Here is a 26,549-nt window from a genome sequence, read left to right on the forward strand (position 1 = left end):
CTGAAATCAGGTTCAGCTGTCCCAGTAAGAAATCTATTAACCCTGAAGAACCCATGTACTTACAAGAAGATTTAGCAGGAATAGCTCAAAAATATAACACTGATGAAAATGCTGATATTTTCCACCATTAAAATGGCATTTACTGCAGTTAACTCTTTGCTGAACTCAGTTATCTTAACGGCCACTGTCTTTAAGCTATCTTATCCCAGGTTTTGGAAGCTTTTATCACAGAATATATCACAGTGTGCATATAGACTGTGGGCAAAAGCTGATTATTTTCCACACAAAAAATACTGTAGAGCCTACTGAAGCAGTCAATGTAAAGTTACAATCACATTATATGGATGACTGTATGCATATAAACTTACACCAGCACACAGTACGCAAACTGAGTTAAACCAGATACATTTTTCTTAGAAGAAAGCACATGGATTTAACCTGTCATATACTACTGTAAAATTAAGAATAATTAAGAATAATTAAGAATATGCATCACACTGACATAATTTCCATGTGCAGCTGTGTATTTGTACCTGTGCATCAGACTCTACTACAGCTGAGAGACAAGATCCTCCACCAGCATTTTAAGACCCTGTTTGGTAAGCTGTGACCATCTTGGAAAGGGACACTAGCTGGCTGCCTACCACATAGCTAGTCTATGCAGAGTTACAAAAGCAAAGGGAAAGGTCATACAATGTTGGATACTGTGGCCACCAGGAAAGTACTAAGTTTCAGCTGCTCTTCACTGGCATGACTGTTTTAAAAAAATCTGAAAAAGGATGTACAAAGATATTTCAGCTAAGGTTTTATTTGCTTTCAGTGTCTGGTGAGAGGTCATACAGGTTTGTATTTCCCTGTTCAGAGCCATCTTCCTTCCGTTTGCATAACCCTTCATGAAATTGAGAGGGATTGATTCTGGAGGTACAGTTACCCTTTGTAAACCAAGTATGTCACAACGAGTTAATGAAATACCTAGGAAAAGGTGTAGTTTTAGGAAAATGCTTGCTAAAACCAAAGTATTCTAAAATTCAGGACAGGACCTGAAATCTGTAGTCTAGAGGGCTTCAGTCTTTGAGACAGCTCTACTTGCTTCAGCCAGAGCCTATCAGCATACAACACTTGAGGCTATAAATATTACATCTTGAAGACTGAATATACTTCTTTGTGTACTGCACATTAGAATATGTAAATCTGCGATGTCTCAGTCCTTTCCTCAAGACAAGCTACTGCTTTTCAGGAGAAATGCCAAAAGCAAAACACTAAAAAACCAAATACTAAAAAGAGGCTTTAATTTTAGCAGCCAAGAACTACTCTTTTAGTACACGGCTGCAGGCCTTTTGTATGTTTTTTTTTTTCCAGCCATATCTGAAGGCACCATTTTCTCTGCTTTAAGAACATCGTCCTCTCAAGGCAAATCCTGGGTAAAAAATTGCCATTGCATGGTCGAGGGCAGAAATACATAAGAAGAACTCAAACTAACATTCACTCTTACTCTGCTGCTCTCTGTTGCATCACCTTTGAAAATATTCCATCTTCTGAACTTCACTACATGTAGAGGAGACAGAAGCTCACACAGCCTCTATCAGTCCAAGTTAAAACAAGAGTTATATCCACTAACAACATGGAGAGCATTGAAGAGGTTTTTTTACATATATTTTAAATCCAGGAAAATGAAAATTTGAAGATTTCTTTTCATCTTTTCTACCAACCGTCAGGGCACAACACAACACTCTGGTCGCTGTACCTTGGTAAATCACTATTTAGTGAAACAACACAATGAAAATCAGCCAGTCATTCTGACTATAAAGTTCCATTTGTCTGTGTCATTACAGAAACAGCAGTCACTGAAACTAATTATCATTAAATATTAAGTACAATTGCCTGTATTGCCAAACATCACAGAAAGAAGAATAACTTAACAGCTTCTCAAAAGCACAAATCTTGCTTGAATATTTCACTCTTGTATACTTCTTTGTTACTTTCAAATAAGTTTTACACATTTAGTTACAAAATTAAGAGGAAATCAAAATGGTTAGCAGCTGAAGAAAACTACAGTATGTAAGGTGCTACAGATTATTCTCAAATCCCATGCAGCTACTTCCACTGCAAATCTATAGCTTTAAGGGCCTACACCTGCAGTGGAAGGGAAGGACAACAAACATAAAGCTAGATTCAATTTCCTTTCAGTAGAAAACATTGCATCCAGAGAGGGGTTCAGAGCTGGGTCTTTGCTCTCCCAACATTTTAGGTGCATGCTTCTTTGCAGTTCTCTTCTGGCATGCTGGACTGTGTGAAGAAGGGTCCAGACTTTTAGAAACTGGAGAGCATTTATGGCCTCCCAATCTGCATTTTTTTGCATTCATTGATCAACTCTAAAGCATGAATGCAGCTGTCTCCACCTCAGGATTACAGGAGGAATGGTAAAGAAGGTCCCCACGGCCTCTGAAACCACGAAGTACACCAGTGAAGGATTATATCACCCTGTCCCAGAAAATAACCTCCTTCCCCATGTACAATTGAGAGCTCAGAATATTGATAAAATGCAAACTGCGTCTAATCAGAAAAAACTGTGCAGTCCCCTTGAGTGCTGCAACGTTAACAGAACAGCATTAAGTTACAGCAGGAGAACATGAAACAAAGTCAAGAAGACCAATGACAAACATGTCTGCGGTCCCTGCTGGCAAGGGACACTTTTGTGTACATAGTGCTTTTCACACCACTTTTCATGAGTAGGCTTTTGTGGGCACTGGAGGGTCTTAAGGGTCTCATGTCTGAAGGGCTGCCAGGCTCTTTTCATCACCTCTGGCTGCAGACGAGACTTTGGAAGGGTCTGTGTTAGGGATGATTTTAGCTGATCTTTGGGGAAGGGCTATGAAGAAGGCTTTTGTTCTTATGATTGCTGATGGGACGGCCAGCTGGAAAGCATGAAAAGCTACATTATTTGGCTGGAGTAACTAATATTTCTATTTCCAAAGCTGCTTAAAAGGATTTCAGCCAAAGACCCTTGCCAAGCATGCAACATACTGGACACAGCTCTGAAACAAACCCCAACTCTCTGAGGAAGATTGTTAGTATTTGACAACAGACTAGTGAATTACTTCTCTTTTGCTCAGCTATGCCCTACTATATTAAAGAATTCAATTTTCCTTGCCTAGATCAAACACATCAACTCTATGACTTTAAACCTATCAATCAAACTGAAAACTGACACAGAAAGCTATGAACCAGTCCATGATTTATCACTATTTAGATACATTAGTCTGTATTTCATGTGGAAAAAACAATTCTAAGAAACAATAAAAAGAAAAGGTCACAATAGAAAAAAAAGTCCAGAAAGAACAGTAAGTAAAAGGCAACATAGTTAGAGACGAATAATTTACTTTTAAAAAGCCACATGCCCATTCTGTGTAACAGTTTAACTACATCATATTGAGTACATCAAACCTAAAGGGTGGTAGCATTTCATGAATCTTTGCTTTCATAGATTAAAGGCTTTCTAGGAAAGACAGAGTTATCTGAGTTACAGATCTAAACCTATTTAAATCCAGCGGGCTCTGGCATTTGTTTTGTGGTGAAGCTGGCAGCAAGCTGGATCGTGGGGAGCCGCATAGCCCAGGGGGTATGTCTTGCATATGTGTGTGGTGGTGGGGACACTAAGAGCAGAGGCCAGCCTGCTAAAGCCATGCTGCTGCCCACAACCTCCAAAGCCTGATGTGTGATACGAGCCACAGAGCATGCTTAGAGCACTGCCCTGCATGACAGGGGCACCAGAAAACAGCCCCAACATCTGGTCCTTAACTTAGATTACTTGGTTACCTGCATCAGATCTCAAAAAAAAAAACAAAACAAAACAACAAAAGAGACATGCTTTGCTGCTATTTCAATAGCTATTTCTTAACAAATGCTCTCAATATATCACTCTTCTGCTTACCTCACCTGTTAGTTTGGAAAGTGCCTTTATTATGTTGTTTAAACATTTCTTCATGTCACTAAAACACAATTGTAAGTATCTTCCATGTGTTCCTGAAACAGACATTCAAGGATCTGCTCAGATACATACCTGCTTCTGTCTGCTGCTTCCTCCAGAGCACTGGCAGAGATGGAGAAAAGGCAGTAAGTCAGAAAAGGAAGAAGGTCTGTATCCTGGCTAAACAGAGAATCCTTTGCAGACCTCTACTTTGAAATTTAGCTTAGGAAAATGGCAGCTTGAACACCTCCACTGATAACACTTGTGATGCCCCAGTACAGGACAGCAGCAGTCTCACATGGAAAAAAGTGCAAAAACATGTATGGCTGGAAATTATGATGTTATACTCAAAAGTGGCATACCGGAGCTGATCCTTGCTGCATGTTTCAGTGACCACACAGGCATTTAAAGGCAAAATATATAACATTTTGTCTTTGAGTTGGCTTCTCTGTACATTACCAGATTTTTCTTCACACTAATTGATTTAGAGAATTTAGAGCTTGCTAGAGACTAGACCTTTTAATTTTATTTGCATATTTACTAATTTCTTTTGATTGGTTGGTACTTCTAGACAGCCCCCCCCCCCCAATTATTGCAGGGAGTCATGCTTGCACAGAAAATCAGATAAATCCTTCAAAATATTGAAATCACCTCTTACTTGTTAACAGTATTTTGTCTAAAACTATGCTGTTCTTATCAACAAAACTTGGCTTATGTTCACTCGTTCGATTTACCAACAGATAACTGAAAATAGAATCCATAATTTACAAAATAAATATCACCAAGACTTCAGTTTCTGAATGGACACTGAATCACTGCCCACCCTTTCAAATGTATTTCAACCCTCCTGGAGAAGACAGACCTCTCTCTTATATTTCTCCCTCATCAGTTTTGCCGCTGAATCCTAATATTCAAGCAAGGGAGCAAGCAACAGTAAATCAATCCCTTGCGACCGACATGTCCTGACGCAGATGGATTAAAAGCAGCATGAAGAGTTACGCTGTGTTCTTAGACAGAACTGCAGCCCTTTTTCTTTCTCTTATGTGAATGAAGCTGCCATGGTTTGCTGCATTTGAACAGCACACCTGTGCCATTCATTACAGATGCACGGAAAGCAGTCTGCTGTGCTGCAAGACCCAAGACGGTTCATCGTGACAGAGATCATTTTAACTGCCGGAGTATGAGCTAACACTCACATGAGCTACAGCAGCCTGTCCTGCCTGTTCCTCTGCTCTCTGGAAAAACCCCAAACTGGCTATAGAGTACGTGACATCACTGTGCTGCGTCATTTGGAGAACAGGATTTGGGGAAAGCATCTGATGTGGAGGGGAAACCACTCTTCCAGGAATCCCTGCAGAGAAGGCAAAGATGCTGGTAGACCCCAGCTGTGCACATCTGCACTAGCATCCACATTGGCAGGGAAAGGACAGGAACCTCCTGCTGCTGCTGCACGGTGGTGGCAGGACCCCTGCAAACCTGTAGCAGAAACAGTGGCTGAGTGGTGGAAGAACCTCTCTGAGGTGATGTCAATGGCTTGCCACCAAGCGACTGCCACTCTGTATCAGGCAGGGAGCTGTGGTATTTTGTCTGCCTGCAGCAGTGAACCAGCATTTGTCTGCTTCTTGATGCTCCCAACATTAGATTTCCAATGAGAAATAAAGTCAGTGTGAAGATCTCAGAAGCAAAACAAAGGATTTAAATAAAGACAGCAGGGGAGGGAAACCCCATTTCCACAGATATGCTCTTCAGGACACGAGCAGCATCATATTTGTGTCTTCTAGCCTTTCTTTTTTGAGGAAGGAGACATAAGGAGTCTGTCTGCTCCCTCCCACTAATAATTGTTCAGCCTATTGACTAATTTCAACCTCATTTTACAGGAAACTAACACCTTTGAGACTTTACCAATCATCAGTCTCACTAGGTTGAAAAAATTAAGCATCCAGGAAGAGAAAGATCTTTTTAGTCCTGTCACCAAGGGAAAGACTACAAAACAAGATGCAGTTTCAGTATACGTTTGAATGCTCATGTGGTGCTCAAACTAAAGACACTTCAAAGAAGTACAGCTGCAGGAAGAAAGAACTCTTATTTATGAAAGAGGTGGAGCTGCTAAGTTTCTAGTTTGTGTGTTCATTCAATTATTCACCCTACCAGACAGTCACATGTGCAAACTCACTTCAGGGTGTTGTAACTGCACAGAAAACCATGTTGAATTTTTGTTAGCAATAATGTTCCATAATACATCTTATCACATCATAATGAGGTTTCAGATTAAACCTTGATTTTTAAATGAAGGACATAATTTTAAGGCTTTAAAACTGCGAGATTTTTTTATTGCATCCCTTTCAAAGTTCTTTATAGCAACATAAACACGTGCATCATAAGCCACATAGAATGATAGAAGAACATCAGTGAAGCAGACATGGTCAAATGTAAAAAAAAAAAAAGGACCAACTTGCAGCCCTGATAGTTTATGGTACCTAGCTCCACAGCTGCTAAATTTTGCACACTAAAATAAAATCCAGAATTACCACATTTTATGACTATCAAGTATGACAATAATTACCTAGTATGATAATACTTTATAGATGAGAAACCACAATGGTACAACAAAGTAATTTTAAAACACAAGCAATAAAAGACATGTGTGTTTACTTCCTAACTGACAGCATACTGATTTTCTGCTACTGCTGCTTATCAGATGGACTCAGCTGGGCAGGGTTTTTGGAAAAGCACATTCCAATAACGGAACACACTGTTTGTTTACACTCCAGCTGCTGCCCACCATTGCTACTGTACAAGAATTTGTGTCAGAAAATCCACCAAAACCCCCACATCCAGCACTGTTCAACAAACAATCAAATTTCTCAATGTCCAGAAATCGAACTACCATTGGCAGTGCTCTACATTCAGAAACCATGTAATAAACCTGGAAGGCCTATACTCCTGAAAAATCCCCTGATCACCCCATTACCTGAACTAAGAAGACACCCTGACTCTTACATATATCCTCTCCATTATTTCTAGCTCATGAAGTAACATGTGCCATCATGCGCTCAAATCTACTGGAGTGATAAACATGAAGTGGCATTGACTCCTGAAAACTTCAGCTTTATTATTCACCTTTGCTACAGTTTGGATCTTCAGACGCAGAAGTCTATGAAAAAGTCAACTGAAAAGATTGTGGGTGTGTAATTTAAAGCCAAGGCCTGGTTTTCTTGATAGTTATTGAGAAATATTAAAACCGGAGGTAAAATAGTTCAGAAAGCAACCTGCACATACCAGCAAACTAGTATGAGAACATCATGTAAATCTGGTCACACTGAGACATGAAAAGTATTGGGAAAGAGTAAATGAAAAAGTATAAAACCAGATTCATTACAAGTTCAAAAATATCCACAGCTGCTGGCATTTCAGGGGATCAGTAAAGAATCTCAAGGGAATAAGTGAGGAATCTTGTTTCACTCATGCTGTCAGGGCCACAGAAATGGAGCCACTTATCTGAAACAACGACTGATAAATTATTATGCAGCCTGTGTAAGAGTGACCAATGTCAACCAATCTTAGCTCATGCCACCCCCTTGGCACGTCACGAATCTCCCCTGAAGACGGCAGAAATTTGCTTAACATTTCTTCAGACCACAGGCACAGAAATTTGGGTAAGTTTCCATATTACCTAATCAAAAAATGTAATTTTGCAAATAGCCATTTTGCTGAGAGCCTGCTATCTAGTCAATCCAGCAGTATGAAACTGGAGACTAAAATTGTGCAAGGCTATAATAGTATTATTGAGCAAATTTTTGCACGTCTTTATTTCACAGGTTCACTTGCAATTTACTTCTGAACAACCAATGCATTTTTATCCTTACCATGATTACTGAGGCAGGAACAGCAAGACACAGGGACACAAGCCTGTCCTTGCTTAGGTCTGCAGGCATGGCAGGCTTGGGAGACAGAAAAACACAGCCCTGTGGGTGGGAAGAGCTGAAGAAAGGGGCCTTGTTAGGCTTCAGAAAATCTTTTTGGGGATAAAGCAGTGACTTCTGCAAAGGTGCTGCTACTTCCTGCCAGTTCCTGGGGGAAGCAATTTTCTGCCTGGTAGCATACTGTAGGGATCAGGGCTGCTCCTGTCCTCTGGCTGGTGTCTGCGCCGGGGACAGAGAAGAGGCTTCTGGTACACAGATGTATTCAAGCCCTTCTCACTACACTGACAAGGGCCTGAAAGTCATTAAACCTCTGCATGTTTCCTCAAACCTTAGAAAAGTTTTAGAGAATTTAATGTAATATTTAACTAGATGCCTTTAGGCCTTAGAGAAATAATGTCCACACAGCTATCACGTTATCAAGGTTGCATGGTTTGCATGAAGAGCAGTAGTTACTGGCAGCACTCCTGCAGTGCCAGTTAGTGCTACTCCTCTATCTATTCATGCACAGCCGGGTGGTGTTCTACTTTGATATTTCCCCTAGGGCAATTTCTGATGCAAGACCTCCTCAGTCTCAACTGGGATCTGCCATAAATCCTTCTTGACCCTTTCTTAGCATCCAATCGCTAGTTTTTTACTGTTTCTACACAGTATTTGAGGCTCTTGGGATGCTTTAGGAGCTTAACCAGCTCAGAAGCCTTCAGAGCCCTGGCAGGCTTTCATAGTGACATGTACCTATTGTAGGTACAAACTGTATGCTATTTACATCCCATAGGGACAGGTATTTGGATGCCATGTTCCTGCATAACAGTTTGCACTACACATGCAATAAAAACTATAATAAAAAAGGAGTATTAGCAGGCTGAAGTCTGAGATAAGGGCAGTCTTTTTCCTTTACTTGTGCTTTATTAATTACTAACAGCGTGTTCCATAACATACAGAAGAGAAATGGGTGGCTGTCTAAAGCTAAGAGTCAGACTCAGGCCCAGCGTCGCACAGAGCTTATTTCCTGTCTCAGGCAGTTCGTTGCCCCTCTAAAGAGGATGGCCAGGCTGTCACCAAACAAAGCCTCAAAGATCAGTTAATGAGGCAGATAGACCTAACCTTTTGGACGGGGCCAGCACTCTCCTCACACTAGATTTTCAACAACCCGTCTCTTCAATGAAAGTACATGCAAGTTGCCCATCTGCCTGTCTGAGATGAATTGGGAAGAAGTTTAATCCCTGAGTCCTTAGAGAACAACTTCCCTGTAAATGTCAGTCTCTTGCAATAAGAATCAACTGCAGGCACTGGCTCAAAACCAGCAGCATTTGGCACTGTATTTGTGGTGTCTTGTGAGTTAAAACAAGAGCTAATCACTATTTCCAAATTTTTTTGAAATTAATACTGTAATAACTTGTTTCCAAAATGAGAGGACAACTTACTTAGATGAAAGCATAATATAAGATGGTTACAACCTAGCAAATATGACTCTGACTTCTTGCTGCACTCACTGGACATTAACTGTAATACAGTAGATTCGCAGCATGATCATTAGTGCTTTTTCCACTTCCTCTATTAGCAATAATAGCAAATACAATACCCTCATTTCCTTATTGCTGATGGCATTATCGCCAGACGCTTTTGACTGTAAATCTTCTCTCTGTGTGCTGCAAAAAGAGCTTTGCACTCTGCTTAAAACAGGTCTCCAAAAATGTTTTTGACAAAATAATAGTGAATCAAGGTACTGATAAATCAGGCTGGTGTGATAATAAAACCCACTCTATTTCCCTTCCAACAATTTAAATACATCATTAATAAGAAGAAACAGGTTTAAATCTGTTTACAACAAACAAGAAAAGCAAATGAAAGTAAGCTAGCAAAATGATGAAGCTAGTCATTCAAAATGCCCTCACCCTCTAAACAGATTAGCCTACGTATGAAACCATTACTTAACATTGCTTCAGAAAGAGCACATTTAGGACACAAATGCATTCCTCTCCCAGGCAGTGGCAGCACTTCAATAGGTTTATTACATAACTTGACAGTTTACCTACTTGCTTATTTGTTCTTGACAGGAATGTGCTAGAAAGGTCTCCCCAGGACACTCACGAAGCCCTTGTTAAAACGTTGTCACCAAATGGAAGAAAAGGCCGAGACGATTTCCCGGCTTCCATGGAGTCATCTCTGTACGTGATGTGTTAAATCACCCCTCTCCGAGAGGATTCACCTTCAAGCCTCACAAAAAAATTTTGAAGAAATAAACACTTTGTGCCTGGAATACATCAAATGGCAGTTAATTTTTTAATTAAAAAAACCCAACAACAATGCCTTAGGATGGATACTGTTACTTCTCCCTACAAGTCATTAAGTTGTACGCCATGTCCATGGCAATACTCACAGGTCAGATTCAAGGGAAGAATATATATAATTGCCCTGCAAAACACACCTTGGTATCAGTCCAACTGTTGGTCCCGCCTGTCTTCACTGACTGATTTTAAGAAGGTATATGCAAGCAATCGAAAAGACTCTCCCCTTATTTCATTCCTCCTCTCTGTCTGACACTCTGCCTTGATATATAGGGTTTATTACGCATATGAGGCATGTTTTTTTATGGAAGTCCTTTTTATAACTATTGTTAGAACCTCTTTATTCTGCAGTCTACTACAATCACTATTAAAATGGATGTTTATGCTATTTCAAGAGGCTACAAGCAAGATGACACCAGACAATAAATGCTTCTCATTATGGAGACTAATCTCCATATTTTTTCTCATGCTGTACTTAGCGACACACATATAATTATAATTTTATAAGTATAAATGGTTATAAATAGTAAAATTACAATTCTCATTATTATAATTATACATTCTCTTCCCTTACTGGGACTTCAAGCGCCCTGTAAAACACTCTGCAGTAAGCTATCCCTGCAATAGGACCCCATTTAGTCACTCTCTTGTACCATCCTTCAGGACAAGACTTCACAAGGAATTCAGAACTTTGTTAAATCAGTTAGTACAACCAGTATATCTGCTGTGACATTCCTTGTATTAATTTGCATAACAAAGAAATGTTGCTTTGAGACTTTCTGAAAGGTACTTCACTTACATATGCTTCTTCAGGCCAGGTATTTCTTTATAACTCATGAAGTACAATTGTTGAACACATAGTAATCATTACGACTACTGTCATGTTGAGTATAATATAATAAGTATATATAATTTTGTCACATCCACAAAATTAGCTTAATAGAAGTAGATAAAACTGCCATTATAGAGGCTTGCATATTAGAATGTATTCTTCAGGACATCTGTTCAATTTACAGTCAATCATACACAAGTTAAAAGTCACTTGTATACTAGGTAAGCTGCTTTGAAGCTATAAAAGATACAATACAAAAGAAAGTAATTCTGTTGTGTTGCTTTTTTAACTGAGTGAGACAGTTGGAAACACGTCATATGTTGATATGTGTGGTTGTAGGGGAAAGTGGAAATTTTGCATGTCGCATATGACAGAGAAATAGGCAGGCAGCCCATTGGAGAAACCAGTTCTGGGCATAGCTTGATGGGAATCACAAACAGATGTATGGGCTGCAAGACTGGACCACAGGGCTGATGTGGAACCTGTCTACTCTCCTTCCCCTCTGCCTCCAACAGTCTTTAGAATAATAAGTACTTCACAAAATAACATATATGACATCAATTTTCATGTACTTTGCCTAGAGAATATAACTATGCAACAATATAGATACGTCTTTGAGTATAAGGAAACCACTTGGACGAAGTGAAGGTCATTGTAATTTCTTAGATCAGAGAGATGTATGAAGTTTTAAGCTCTATATTAATTTTTATTTTCAGAAAACAAACTTTCAATTAAGCAAAAGAATATATCAAAGAATAGTAATAATTTCAATGCTTTAACAGATGACAGAGCCCAATTCGTAACTAGTGCTTTACATCTACTTTAGTAAAAAAAGCAGATATTCTCAGTATAGTTTTCAAATTGCTCTTAAATTTATGTATGGCATACTTGCATATCATGTACATATGCAAATCTCTTATACATGTAAATGTAATTCCAGCTAAGCATTTAACTGGAAATGGATAGAAGGATATATCTGATTTCTGCACAACTCTGCAGAGCTTCATATGCACCGTTTGTGCAAGGCCTACTGTCACAAGCCATGTTGATGTCTTTAACATAAAATTTTTGACATTAGCAATTAGTTAGCAAAGACAATATTTTACAAAACCCCAGTTCTTTAAGTATGCTGCTAACAGTGATCACAGCTGAAGATACTAGATACAGAAAGTAATGAAACGTAAAGAAGGAGTGTACAAACATTGCTGCGGTTAATGTTCAGGTGGTAGAACTTCAACTCTTGATCTAAACAGTTTCAAAATATTTGGAATCTAACCTAATTATTATGATTAAAAATTCAGTACTCTCCTGTGTCAGTGATTGAATATTAAGAAAGGGACTCTTTTTTTTTTTTTTTTTTTTTTCCCTGTAAATAAAGTGTGAGGTACCAGTAAAAGATGTCAATAACAGGAGGGGACTTGGAAAATTTTGTATGCCTTGTTACTTCAGGCCACATTTATGAAATGACCAGAACTTTAAAATTGCTAAATTTATTTATAGCGATGGTTCCACTATCCTCAGTTCCTATTGGCCAGTTTGGTACTGCAGGAATATTCCAGAATTTGTTTTTGTAATTCTCTGGTCAATGTCACTTTCACTCTTGAGTAAAACAATTTACATCTACCTAACAGCAACTAACTCTGCGAATGTCCAGTCATGTCAACGTCTCATCATTCATTACTGTTTTCTAAAAATGGAACTGTCTCAACATTAATAAAAAGTTAGCTTTTTAAAAAAAGTTTCTGAGAAACACAGTAGAACTTGAATACAAAGTATTTTGAATTTTATGCTAGTTTGCTACAGTTATCTTTAATATAAACTCATTTGCCCCTAAAAACCTGAAATAGAACAAATGCCGGAAGACTCCATGCATGTATGGGAATTTTTAAATTTAGGGTTCCATTAAACCCACTGACCCACTGGGTCATGTGCAGTTGCTCACAAGAAGGACCAAATACTAATAAAAATACAGAAAGTTACACAGAAAGCTCTTCACATGTCCCTGTGCAGATATCCAAAACAAGAGCATAGAAGGCCAATGGATTACTCCTCAGAAGACACTTCTGAAAAAACATGACAGGGCCTATTATGGATTGCTGGAGCCATTTGCTCCTTTTTCTTCACAAGTTACATCCCTGCCACAAAATGGAAAATATCTCATGTCCAAATGCACATGATTGTTCACACAGCACTTGTGAATTCACAAGATTAAGAGCCATCATGTTCTTCGCTACATCACTACTGGACACTGTAAAGCAAGCACAAGTTCTGTTCTTTGAATGCTATTTTAAAAAGCCTTTCCCCTGGTGTTTATTCTGTTTACAGGACAGAACAGGAGCCAACAGTGTTATGAAATTACTATTGCTTCTTGAATGAAGAGCACTCGGCAATGTCAACACTACAGCTACCACAAGCCATCCCTGCAAGCCAGACTGAATACATGGTTGGTCACACAGAAAGGTCAGACTTGATGACCTTGAAGGTCTCTTCCAACTGAAACTGTTCTCTGATTCTATGATTGTTTCTCTTTATCCTTCTCAACAAGCCAAGAGAAAATACTGCCCACCTGCAAAGGGTAGAAAGGGTGTTTTATCTTCATTTGGTTTTGTCTTACTCTTCCAGGTGACAGCACACTAAAGGAGGGCAGCTCCACTTGGAACGGGTTCTTCATCTTTTCATGTGGTCCAGGGAAGTTAAAAGAATTTTGTCTCCCAGTTCTCTTCCCGAGAACAGGAGGATTATCTGAAACACCAACAGCTAACACTAACAGCTGCTATGAAAAAGCCCAGAAACATGTAGAGTTTTGTACCTATTCTGGTCCTCCTTCATGGACCACAGTTTTAGGAGACTAGACAGAGAACTAGGAAGCATACTGAACAAGGTTTGGTGACAGAAGGACATTGGAGAGGAAAGACTTCTGCTGAGTACAGTTACATTAGTAGGAGTTTTCCAGTCACAGTTGCTGTGAGCAACTAGAATTGAGAGCAAACTACTTGGCAAAGATGAAGACCATGTCACAAAAAACTGGTCAGGAGACAGGGTGTCCATTACAGCACCAGTCAAGATGTCACATGACAATAAGGTACTCCATAATCACATCTTGTGTGTCCTCCACATGCAGCCCATTTGATGTTACTGAAGTTCAGAACTGCCCAGCACATTACACAAAGTGTAAAACAAACAGAAACCAACAAAAAATATATAGGGAGAATTCTGGCAAGTAAAATAGTATATTCACACAGTCAGTTTTCCAAGATATTATAAATGATAATCTTATAAGGAAAAGTTATACTAAGGACTTTGTGTTGGGTTTCATCCTCTAAAAAAGGGCATCAAACACCTCAAGGTCTGCTTCGCTACAAAAATCAAAATGAACAGGACAGCTCTTGAATGTTTGGGCCACCTGCACTAACTGCTTTGAACTACTTCCACGGGTATTGACATCACATCTCCCTGAAGGCTCAGATTCAGTTTCTGTGAGCAATCCTTACCTCCCAGGCAAGCTTAAGGCCAGCAGTGCTCCATGCCACCACAGTGACAGGAGATAGCTGAAGAATTAGCATAAAGAAAGAAAACTGATTCAGCGTCTAGGTTTCTATGTTGTGTTTTTCCCTGCATGAATCAACATAAAAGTAATTCAGAATTTCTCCTGCAAATTGACCACCTTTTTTCTTCTAAAAAAGAGAACAAATAGAAGCATCCTAATCATACATTTCCCTAATCACATTGCAAATGGTGCTTTTAACTGCAGAGAGCTGCTGTGCCTCTTTTGAACTCAGCATTCATCTGCCTCTTCTTCCAAAATATTGCCATGCAAATTTCCCAAAAACGAAAAGTGTGCCAGAGTGCAAGTGTTAAATCTGAAAATCAACAATCTCTGCTTTTCTTCCTGTTCCTGTTGGCAGGTTAGAAGAACGGCAAAAGCAGACCATGCTGTCAGGGAAAACAATATGACATCATAATCCTTAGCACAGAACTGCTTATAGTATAGCAAATTCCTTCTTGTCTTACCTTATCAAGCATTGGCCCTTTTACTAACAACCACATACTCAACAAACAGCCCGAATCTGGCCTAAACCTGCAAGTTACTGAAACATCACTTTTGAGGAAACATTCTGAAAATTTGTCAAAATTTTACCTTTCTCCTTCCTCCCCCACTGGAAAAGCAGAGATTGCTGGGTTTTGATAGCTTTAGATCAGAACAACTGCTGTTTCCTAACTGTACCCTGAACAACACTTATGCCAGGAACGGACTCAGAAAACTACTCCCTACTGTCAGAGAAAGAATGGAGAACACTCAGGATTCATCAGGGAATGAGGAGAGATCTGAAAGTGCAAATGCCTCCTCTATTAAAATGGAAATCTTGCAAAATCTTCTAAAGAAACGAAATCATTGTTCTTCAATATCTATAATCATGTATAAGACTTCTCCTCTTACATACAGTATTCCTAAATTTTGTAACTATTTTACACAGGTCTTTATCCCATGTTGTAATACCTAGTATCCCTGCCATTCATGAATTTCACTTCATTTGCTACAGAATTGAGCCCCAGGTTTTCTTCCCTATTTGTCTCAATACACTTACCCTTCTTAACAGTGTGCCTTTTTAGGCCTGGCTAAGCATATACTGATAAATCAACACATTTGCCTTGTTCAAAACTTCCAAATTCTGTGACATTTATACCTTGTCTAAGTCCACCTGGTAGCTGGTAGCTAAGACTAAAATCCATCGGTCACCTCTATCTCCAGCAAGCGCTAACTCAATGATTGTGTGGAAAAAGTGAAACCTTCTCTTAATTTTTATCTAATTTCCACTTTTCTTTGAATGCCAAAACACCCAAATATTTTAATCAATTCTCTTGGGTCTGTCTTCAGAAGTCCAATTACCTCATTTGGTCTAAGCTCTAACTGTTAGACACACCAGTGCCTCAGAGTCTGTAAAATACACTTGCAAGCTGCACATTCGCAGTAGGTTCTTACCTACTATCATACAGCTCATTATTGGACAGATCAAAATTCACTGAAATGAATAGAAATCTTTAATCTAGCTTTTCCCTCTTAAACTTGCAAGTGGCTAAATGACCTCAGTCTTTGCGATCACAGCTTAGAATTCAGCATGCTCCCTATGGATTAAAGCTGACAAGGAAATGTATAGAAGTGCAGGCATACAATGAAGATTGAAATGGTAGAAAAATGAATAAAAAGTAGAAATGAAAACTGAGGGGGACCCACATACAGCTTCAGGAAAATGTTCCTATCTAGACAAGACAATGGCCAGTCATAAGAAAACAACCTATTATAAAATGTGATGGGAAATTAGAGACTGCTGGATGAGTTCAAAAGTACATACAGAAGGTATGCTAGTAACTACCCTAATTACAAAAAGTAAACTGTTAAAAATAATTTCAAATTTAAATATACTGAAAAGAGAAATCTAACCCTCAAGCAGAAACCTATCACTTTGACACTAATGCAGAGTAAGCAAGAAGGAACATGGTTTATTTTTAGTGATGAATAAAAGATTTTGAAAGTACACATCAAAAAAAAATTAGTGTCATTTTCTTAGGTTTGACCAGCTAAAAGTAGATGTCTCTTACAGAAAAAGTGTGTGTCTTTTTCTGACCAACATTTCAAGGATTATTTGAATTCTGTAACATCATTCAGCAAGTCAGGCAGTGAAGATCTGACCTCAGGACATCTCTGTGTAGAAATTCATTAATTACACAAAATAGAAAAACTGCTACCAGAATAAGCATGCAAGAAAACCACACTATATACAACTGATTGTCTGAGAAGAAGAGAAAGGACAATGATGTGCCCAGAGAGACTGCCCTCAAATGCATCCCCTCAGGAATGAAATTCACCCTGTTCTGAGATGCCAGGTAGCAACAAAACGTTCCCTACTGTTCTGAACAGTGCAGAAAGAGCTAAAAAGATGAACGCTGGTTTGCCCTAGTTTTGTACAAGCCATTTATCTTATGAATGAAGCTATCTCCCAGCTTGAAGAACAATGGAAGAATAGTGGAAAAGATGAAGGTGCGCAAGAAAGAAAAAAAGGTAATTTCTTCCCACTAAGGGCAAACACAGTCATTGACTGGGAACACTGGATCAGATGTAAGCAGCAGGAAGAAAAGTCATGGAAAAGGGCAAAATGGTTGTGGTGGTCCTCAAAACAATACTTGTTTTGTTATTTTCTCTGTTCTTGGGAGGACAGATGTCTGATATATTTATGCTGGTTTGTGACCTGGAAGATTAAGATTAATTTTCTGTGTACTACTCTGACCTCTTGCTTAATTCTTCGTAAGCTAGTCAGAGCTAGGCTTACTGGTACTCACATATTACAGGAAAGAGAGAGACCTAGAAGTTTTACGGGATTCTTTTTGTTTGTTGGTTTGTTTGTTTTTTGTTAAGAGTATTTAGTTTAACAATTTCAAAAGTTATTGAACAAAAATGCTTGGGTGCTTTTGAAATCCTACTTTACACTTTTCATTAAATCCTTTAGAAGCGTCTCAAAAAAACCTTTGCTAAATGAAGGCATACCTCCTCATGTCAATGATCCACTGTGAGGATGTCACTATAGTGACAGCGCTTAAAAGGGATTCATAAACCAAGTAGACAGACTAGCTCAAGAGAGTTTGGCAAAGGGAAGGCTGAATGCTTCTCTGGCGAAGAGCAACTTTTAAATATTGCAAAGCTCAAAATGCCCACCTGGTGCCAGAAGGGTATTTGTTGGCCTGGTCTATTGAGGGGATTGTACAGCTATTTGGTTTTAAGAATGATCTACGGATATACTTCCTTTTATTCTAGAAAGATTACTCTGCTGCAGCAGTATTTTCCAGTTTCTAACAATAACTCCTGTTCTGTTCACAAATGCTATTCTGTTCAAGTTTACAGCCCCTATCTACCACAGTATTTCAGTCAGGCTGCAAAGATCCCAAGTTGGGAACTGCCACTTCCACAGTTTTCCCAGCTTTGGTTTAGATGTTCAGTGTCAGCTGTATGAGTAACAGTCAATACAGTCCATCCTAGCTAGGGATCTAGTACAAGGACCTATAAAAACTTGAATTATTCCATGCTCATATAAAGGTTAGCTTTTAGCTTTCGTACAACACTGCTCCACCGATTTCAACCAAGCTATTACAATTCATAGAGGCTGAAGATCTTAATCTGGTTCCTGGCTTTTAATATAATGAGCTGAAACACCTTCTGAAACTTCTTTCAGCAAAACTTAATCATCATTTTTGCAAAAGAATGATAAATAATATAGAACCATCTTAACCGGGGCAATTTGAGTGGAAGAAAAAATTGGTCATAAAATAATAATTGACCCAATTTTAGGAAGTTTATATAAATGCATTATGCTGTGCACTAAAATTAAATACATAATTTAGATTACTTTGGATGAAAGTGACTCAGTAAGCATCAGATCATTTGGAAAGTAGCACGAAATGAACATGATGGTCTTGCAGTACGTCTGGTTACTGCAGAAAACACCAGTTCTCACACCTTATTTAGTGCGAACAGGCTTACAAATAACACTAAACCATGATTTATAGGAGGTTTTCACAATGGGGTATTTCATTACCATCCCAGGTGAATTTGCCCAAGTTGTCTTGTTCCTTCTCAATAACTGCATTATTGCTGTAACCACATTAACTTTTCTTCAGCTCTAGATACCTTCCACATAGATCAATCATCACCACCAGTCCTTTTCTGAGGATAGCTCTTTTGACACTGCATCTCTGTGCATGATCTGTACAGGTTCTGCCTCACCACTACCATCCTTCAAGAGAGCTGTCGTCTCTTTTTCCCACGTGATCAACAGTTGTTTTTTGTTTGAAAAGTCTGACAGTATGGAAATATACCCAAAGTCAGTCACGCCCCATCTGCACTATTTGTACACCTCTGAGCTACTCTGAGATCTTCGCAGTTTTTCTGCTACCTGACTGCTTTACCCCAAACATCTGCTGCAGACAACCACACAGTGCCACTGGATAAAATCCGAAATATCTCCTGCTTACTCTGAAGTCAGAACTGCCAGGTGCGGCAAAAGGCAAAATCTTTAGCATCTATCTCTCCTTAGGTCTTACTAACATCTTACTTTCACAAAGTAAAATCACCTCTATATCACTATAGCATCTGAAACTCTCCATGTGTCCCAACTGGACTGTTTTTTCTTATCCACTCTGTTCTGCACTGGAAATGATCAGTGCTAGCATATAGACTAGACAGTTGACAAATTAATTTCTTGAGTACTTTCCCAGAATCTGATTGCTGGTTTGGTGAATAGCTGGTGTGAAATCAGGTGAAAGAGCTACAAGTGCCTGAGAAGTGCAGATAACGTACAGAAACACTGTATATAGCCACTGTAAACCTTCATCTTCTTGTCTCAAAAATCTTTATAACTTTCTCTAAATGACAGAACATGAAACAGTTGTACAACAATTCAAATATTTGAAAACCACACAAAATACAGAGGAAGAAGATAGATTAGGAACTGCAGAAACTACTGGCACAAAACTTTATTCTGATCTCTCTTAATACTACTGTAATTCTGTGTATGTACATGCAATTTCAACAGCAGTGAGAACTGATTTTTGGTTAGATACATTGTAACCTACAGTATCTACCTTCCCAATAGTCCACACTTCCTTGCAGTGAGCCTTGTTCGTTTAAATGCTCCTGCATAGTGGCAAAAACCGCGACTGGTCATCCTCAGGGAATAACTGCAAAAGTAGTGTAACTATTTTCAGCAATATTCTGCAGAAGTCTCTGACACAAATTTTTGTAACTTTTTACACCAGCTAACGTGTTCAGCCAATGTATTATTCTTTAAAATTGAGAGGAAAAGTAATGCACTTTATTTTGTTTAAGGTTTTGTTTAATTACTGTGACATACTCTGCAAAAAGTGAACAAGAGACTACACAAGTGCCAGTGATTTCAAATTGCTTTTGGGGCTAAAAGGATCAGTGCTGAACTCCACAGGTTTCTGAGATTGGACAGAGCACACACTCCAGTGTAACAGATGACTTAGAGCACTAAATGTTTTGCTGACTGCTATCCTAAGTCACTTCTTCCCCTTCAAAGTGCCACTACCCTAAAAAAAAAAACCAAAACAAACCAAAAAACTAATTATAGGAGGGAACTTGTGTGGACTGTCTCCAGTGAACTCTCTTTCTTTCACACATTAAGTATTTATTGAGCCATTATAGGTGAAAAATTAGGTGCGGAGCATATGATGCTAGGTAATACTCACAGCAACCGCCTCCAGGATTTGTTTAACAGCATCAGCAGCATCTCGTTCACTGTAGTAGCCCTTTTCCACAATCCTACAGAAAAAGGAACATAAGAAATTTTGTTCAGGATTATGCATTAAGGGAAATAAACCACGCAGACAAAAGCTTCTTCTAAAAAATGAGCTACAAATTTAAATACGACCAGGACTCTGGATTGCCCCCTAGAATAGAAAACAACCCTTTTGCAATTTAGGTTACCTTTGATTCCCAGTTAAACGAAAAACTGGAGATAAAATATCAACTAGGTAAGAAGCTCATAATATATACACTATTTTCTAAAATTCAGGGAACCGGAATTACTCTCAGATAAACCTAGATATCCTTCAGGAACTGCTTTTTTGCTTTTATATCTAAGTTAAGCCCCCCCCCCCCCCCCCTTATCTAGTCAGTTGGTTATTAAACAAAAGCTTTGTGCTATGCAAACACAGATCTGAATTATTCAAGAGAAAGGAGTGGTGTACAAATTTACTAGCTTCAACCTATCCCTCAGGTATACGGGGCTGAAGAATGGTCCTTTTTCCCCTATCAGTAGAAAACTGTGAGCTCTGTTGTCAAAGAAACGTGGCTTCATTAAAACTAAAACTACCTTTTTTTTTTTCCTTCTTAACCACTATGCTATGTTTATTCGTACAGATGACACATAATAGCTTGATTTTTTAAATATGCTGACCATGTGCAGCTTATGGTGAGTTCAGCAATATTTATGAGTTCTGAAGAGTCTGCAAATCCAGTTTTCTTTCTCGCTTTGCTTTTACATTAGTTCAATCTTGTAAAAATAAACAAAACCTCAACTTTCTTCTTTAATAATGTAATTTCCCTGGAACCTTACCATGATAAAAACATTAAGGAAGAAAATACTTTTCTGTATTAAGGTAATGTTCTGAAGTGGTATATTTCAACGTGTTGTACGCTAAGCTGCACAGAAAGGGCAGCAAGGGTTAATGCAGATTTCTGGGTTGGCCTCCCAAAGCCCTGCTGTTCTACTGCAACTCTTTTAGGGGAACACCAGCAGTGGCACAGGGTCTGCAGGCTGACTCAGGATTTGCATTGCATGTTCCCCAAGAACTGCCATTACAGAATGAAACATTACATAAATGCACAGTTCATTGCATTTATGTACAGATTTGCACAATGACAAGTTAATAAAAGGATCTATCATTAACATGTAGTTATGCTCCATTTAAGACACCCAGCAGTCTTTTTACTATGCTATTTAACTACACATGGTATTTGTGAACTACAATAATTCTCCTTCAGAGAGTTACGTTAAAGGTCAGATCTTTGACCTGAAGTTTTGACTTTTTACCATATCCGTATTTCAAAGCCCACAAAAAGAAAGAGATGTTATCTAGAAACAGAACCTGTGGTGTCTATGAGACATTTTATTAAATGATCTCCTACAAGCACACAAGCTAGTTTTACAAAACAATGCCCTAAAACACCCATGCAGTAGGAGATCAAGAAGGCTATAACATCTTAAGTCAAAAGTCGCTGGAAAAGTCTGCCTCAGGGTCCAGAAACAGACTCTGCTGGTGGCAAAAAGGGTATACTTCTTTCTCCCTGCTTCCCCTGTTTTGCAATATCTTTTTATCACTTCTCTTCTCTGAAACAGCAGACGCATATTAAGCTACCTTCAATGCAACTCCTTACAGCTTTACAAAAGCTGACAGGAAAGGTGTTGACTAATGTACATAGGAAAACCATTACTACACACTCATGAGATTAAGTGCAATAAGAAACAATGTAAAGATAATAATCCACCAGAAACAGATTTAACTGGCACTGCAAAAATAGTCTATACAGGGATATTCCTAACCAGCTGCAATTACTTTACCATAACACTCGTGTTCAGAGATAACTAAGTCTATTCATGTAGCATTGGTAACAGCAAGCAATCCCTCTCAAGCAGAAGTCATAATTCACCATGACTTCGTGGCTGCATAATTATTTGGCCTTACTACTAGAAGGCTGTTTTTTTTCTGGCAGCCTTTCCACCACCATCCCATAGGCACTGCTTTACCTCCTTTGCATTTTTCGTACCTCCGTCCCTTCTCCTGCTTTAGTCATCTGTTTAAAACATCAGGGAGAGCTTTACTACAACTTACCACCATGGGGGTAAAACAAAGCAAAGCTTACTCAATAAGACATTATGTTAGGCTTTTAGCCTCAAGTTTAAGAAAGAGGTTATGAAAAAACATAAATTACACAATAAAATGCTACATTATGCTTGTAAGCAAGATGGATTCCTCCTTAGCCATTTCAGGCTGAACTATTCCCCTCTGGTAGATTACACAGTGAGACTTGAGCCCCAGTGACCCTCTTGCTTAGGTGTCTGTTCCCCCAAATATACTGGTTTGGCTTCCTCCTCCTTTTTAATTCAAATAAAATATTTAGTGTCAGCCGGCAGGTTTCTGTCTGTAGCATCCATAAGCAATTCTGAGAATACAGACCTCACCCTCATACAGACCTCACCCTCATCCCACCTTCCCCCTTCCCTGCTGGTATTTTGGGCGCTAACTTGCTCCTCTCACCATGGCACAAGAAGAATGTTAAAACACTGTCCTTGTTTTAGTGGATTCCAGGTATTACAGATATTCACATAATCATTCTGCTAAGCTTACCATCTTCAGTAGGCCCCAGAAGATCATAACAAAATTACAAATTTTGTCACAAGGTAGTAAAACCAAAAAGTCTGCTAGTTTGACCTTCTGCTTTCAAACTGCCATAGATTTTGAAATATATTCCACAATGCACCACAGGAAAAAGACACATATCGTGGGGCTGCTGCTGGGGAAGTGCTGCATGTAGGCTGAGCTGCCAGGAGCACACCGGGTTTAATTCCACCATCGTGCAGGCATACAGTCCCTGGGAATGGGCCACCCTGCCCATGCCTTGAGTCCAACAGCTGCAGAATGTCCTCAGAAACACGTGAGGAAGAAGGTTTTTAAGGTTTCAACAGGATTTGAAGTTCTCTGATTTTCCAACATATGTGACTAAGATCAGAGAAATAGGCAGCAATACAGTTACAATTCAATTTACACTTCCCCTTCATCCAACAAATTTCTAATTTTACAGTATGGTAAGCCAGTGTTTGTTCTAGCCTTTCTTTTTCAAAGAGGTAAACCTGGGGAAAAAAGAAAGACACCTCTTAAATGCAGCCAACTACTTTGTATTTTTGTCCACTCGATAAAATCAAACAAAAGATGAGGTTCTTAGATTCCTGACAATGCCCAGCCAATGCAGGAAAGAAAAGCACCAATTACCTGACTTCAGAAACAAGAGGGATGAAAGAGATGCTCAAGACTGTCCTCTTGATCACAGCATGTAGAAGACCAGCCCACCCTGACTTAGACAACTATGTGTTGGTAAGGATAAGATACCACTCTCATTATTTACATTAAATACGTTACAGAAGAGGTGCACAGAGACTGAAGATGAAGCCGTTGTGAATTTACACATATTTCAGGAAAACAATAAAAAACAATGGTAGAATTATCATGCAATGCACATGACTCATCCACTGATTGTACATGTGAATAACATGCACTGGCAAGCCAATTACAGCTTATGTCACATGCTGTTAACTTTCTAGTTTTTCAGAGAAGTCTACAGTCCAGACTTATTGAGAATACAAACCTAATTCTTAATTAATAATAATCTAGAAAGTAGAAAACCTAATCTTCTGTAACAGCAATAAATGAAAAAATACATACTTCTTGCTGAAGATGAAAATTTATTTCTAAGGGTGCTCTGCTTTAAAACTAATACCTGTCTATTAGGCAGTAGGGAAGAGTACTGAAAGATCATTCTGTAGTTTAGGTCCTCTAATAATGCTGGGGGATTATTTGCATATCTATTTTTTGCATCCTCCCTGTGGTAGTTTACATAAGACAAATGGTAGGTGTGCCAGTTTGCTTTATTAGAACACTCCTACTTGAGACCAATGAAGCTTCTATACAAAGATTTTTCACTTTCAGCCTGCAGATTAACAATGACTCATTGCCCTTTTTTCCATAATGGGAAGGAAACCTGCAGGAATGTTTTATTTTGTTATTATGGAAGCAAAACTAATTATTTATACCTAGTTTCTTTAAGAAAAGCATGGATGAAGAAAGACTAAACCGTCCTTGAGAGGACAGAAAGACAGGAAGAACAATAAGGAACTAATTAAATACTCTCTTTGATATGCAAATGAAAGAGCCAGGTAAGCCAAAAGAGTGCTGGAGAGAAAAACCTTGAGGAAGACAGCAGGGAATTCAGAAGAAGGGATACAGAAATGCCTAAAGTCAAAGAAGAAAAAAGCTTGGAAAAACACTGAATTTGATGTCACAAGCATCCAGGAAATTCAAGACAGTGCCTCAAATCAAAGATGACATTCTAGAGCAAGCAAAAAATGCAATGTTGATGAAATAAACAATTCATATTCTGGTCACATTTGTGTAGAATCACTTTTTTGTGCTTTTGTGTACACATTTATTAAAATATGCTGATTAAGTTGTTTACACTTGTACAGGGCAAGACACTCATCTAACACAATATGTACTGATGGACACCAAGCTACAGGTCTCCTAAAACACCACCTGATTCAATTTGTCTTTCCAAGGACATGTGAACATATTTGAGACAAATTCACCTCTTTCTGTAAAGAGCAGCAGAGAAGTATTTCCCAAAGGCCCCTCCTCACTCCTCCTTCCCACTACCACGAGAGATGGAGATGGCCCCTGGTAACAGCCCTGATCCCAGGAGATGGAGATACCCCTTGGAAACATCTCCACTCCCTGTGGTGCCGAGATGCACCCCTGACTGCCTGCGGGGTCCAGGGACCCAGCAGAGCCCACCCCACTGTGCGTCCCCGACCCAGAGCCCACAGCCGCCCCACCAAAGCAATGATAATGCCCTCTCAGCTGCTGCTGAAGCTCAGAGATGGAAAATCCTTGGGCTGTCAGGTAACAGAGCCATAAAAAATTTAGTACCAAGCAAAACCACCCTTAGCGCCACACCACTCAGCAAACCTGTGGAAAAGGTATCATGTATTTCTTGCATGCTCTCTCATACATAGCAGGTAGCTGAAATTTGGCAGCTTCCATGTGATCATCAAACACAGGTACATACTGAAGTGTTTAATAACTTGTAGTAATGCCTGCCAATTTCCATTCAGCCTTTCTAGCACTTCTGTTCCCTTTGAGTACTGCAAGTTTTCTGTCAATACAAATCCTTTAGTTTTGCAGATGGTTTTCAGCGTAGCCTCTCTCTACCACAGAAGTGCAATGCTTGCTGTGTTGCTTACAATGTTTCCATTGTGCACACCTTCGTCAGAGTCTACCCCAGCAGATGCATAAATTCTTACCAGCGTTCACCATACTTCTGCAGCCTGCACTATAGTTTGGGAAGACCATGCACTGGATTTTACTCTTTTGGGACATTCTTCTTAGGACTTGATACTATGCTTTAATTCTCCACATCTGTAGGAAGCCAGTGAAAGCAGCAGAATATCACAGTAAAGAGAGGCAGGTAGTGGCCACACTTGCTCTGCAGAAACTTTACTACCGGTAGTAAAAAAATAAAAAGAAAAGTGCAGTCCTGCTAAACTAAACACATTTGATCTGAAAATCAATGAGAGAAGAGATGGGGAATCCCAATGTGTCATTTTAGAATCAATTTTCAGAGCAGTTTTAAAATTATATTGATATACAATTTTACAGTTGACTGGAATACATGTATCTGAGGATAAATGAAAAGCATGTTAGGCAACAGACAGAAACAATCTCCTACAAAAACAAACAAGTGAACATTTCATCACAGAAGGAAAAGAGTAGAATTTGTGTTTGATTTTTCAATAAGTAACAAAACAGAGAGCTAGATCTTTCCAAATCCAGTAAAAGCAACAGTGCTTGCACAGTTGTAGTGGTAAAAAGAGAATTAAAAACATCCAGCAACTTGTTTTGAACAAGCTGACTACTCAACTAATGTCAGAGGATACTAGACTTGGATAGTCACTGATGGCACACACTTCTTCAGGCAAGACTGCCAATACCTTAAATTTTCTGTCAGCAGTGGCTGCTGCCACAACAGTGAGCCCTCTCAGCTAAGACTCAGGAAGGGCTGTACATCTGTGGTGGTTTGGTGTCTGGCTGGGTTTTGGTGCGGTTTTGATAGCATGGGAGGGGGCTACAGAGGTGGCTCCTGTAAGGGGCTTCGAGAAGCTCCCCCGGCTCCAATTTCGGACCCGCCTCTGGCCAAGGCC

General features: G+C 39.2%; 1 protein-coding gene across 1 annotated transcript in view; it reads right to left on the reverse strand.

Annotated features, from left to right (window-relative positions):
* CAMK4 (calcium/calmodulin dependent protein kinase IV) overlaps positions 1–26,549 on the reverse strand; it is a 177,197-nt gene that overhangs the window by 37,244 nt on the left and 113,404 nt on the right. The window contains exon 5 of the mRNA XM_086479497.1: positions 20,266–20,338. Within this exon, the coding sequence (XP_086335623.1) occupies positions 20,266–20,338 (73 nt within the window). The remainder of the gene's footprint in view (positions 1–20,265; positions 20,339–26,549) is intronic.

This window comes from Leptosomus discolor, chromosome Z (genome assembly GCF_034619465.1).
Source record: "Leptosomus discolor isolate bLepDis1 chromosome Z, bLepDis1.hap2, whole genome shotgun sequence".
Classification (NCBI taxonomy): domain Eukaryota; kingdom Metazoa; phylum Chordata; class Aves; order Leptosomiformes; family Leptosomidae; genus Leptosomus; species Leptosomus discolor.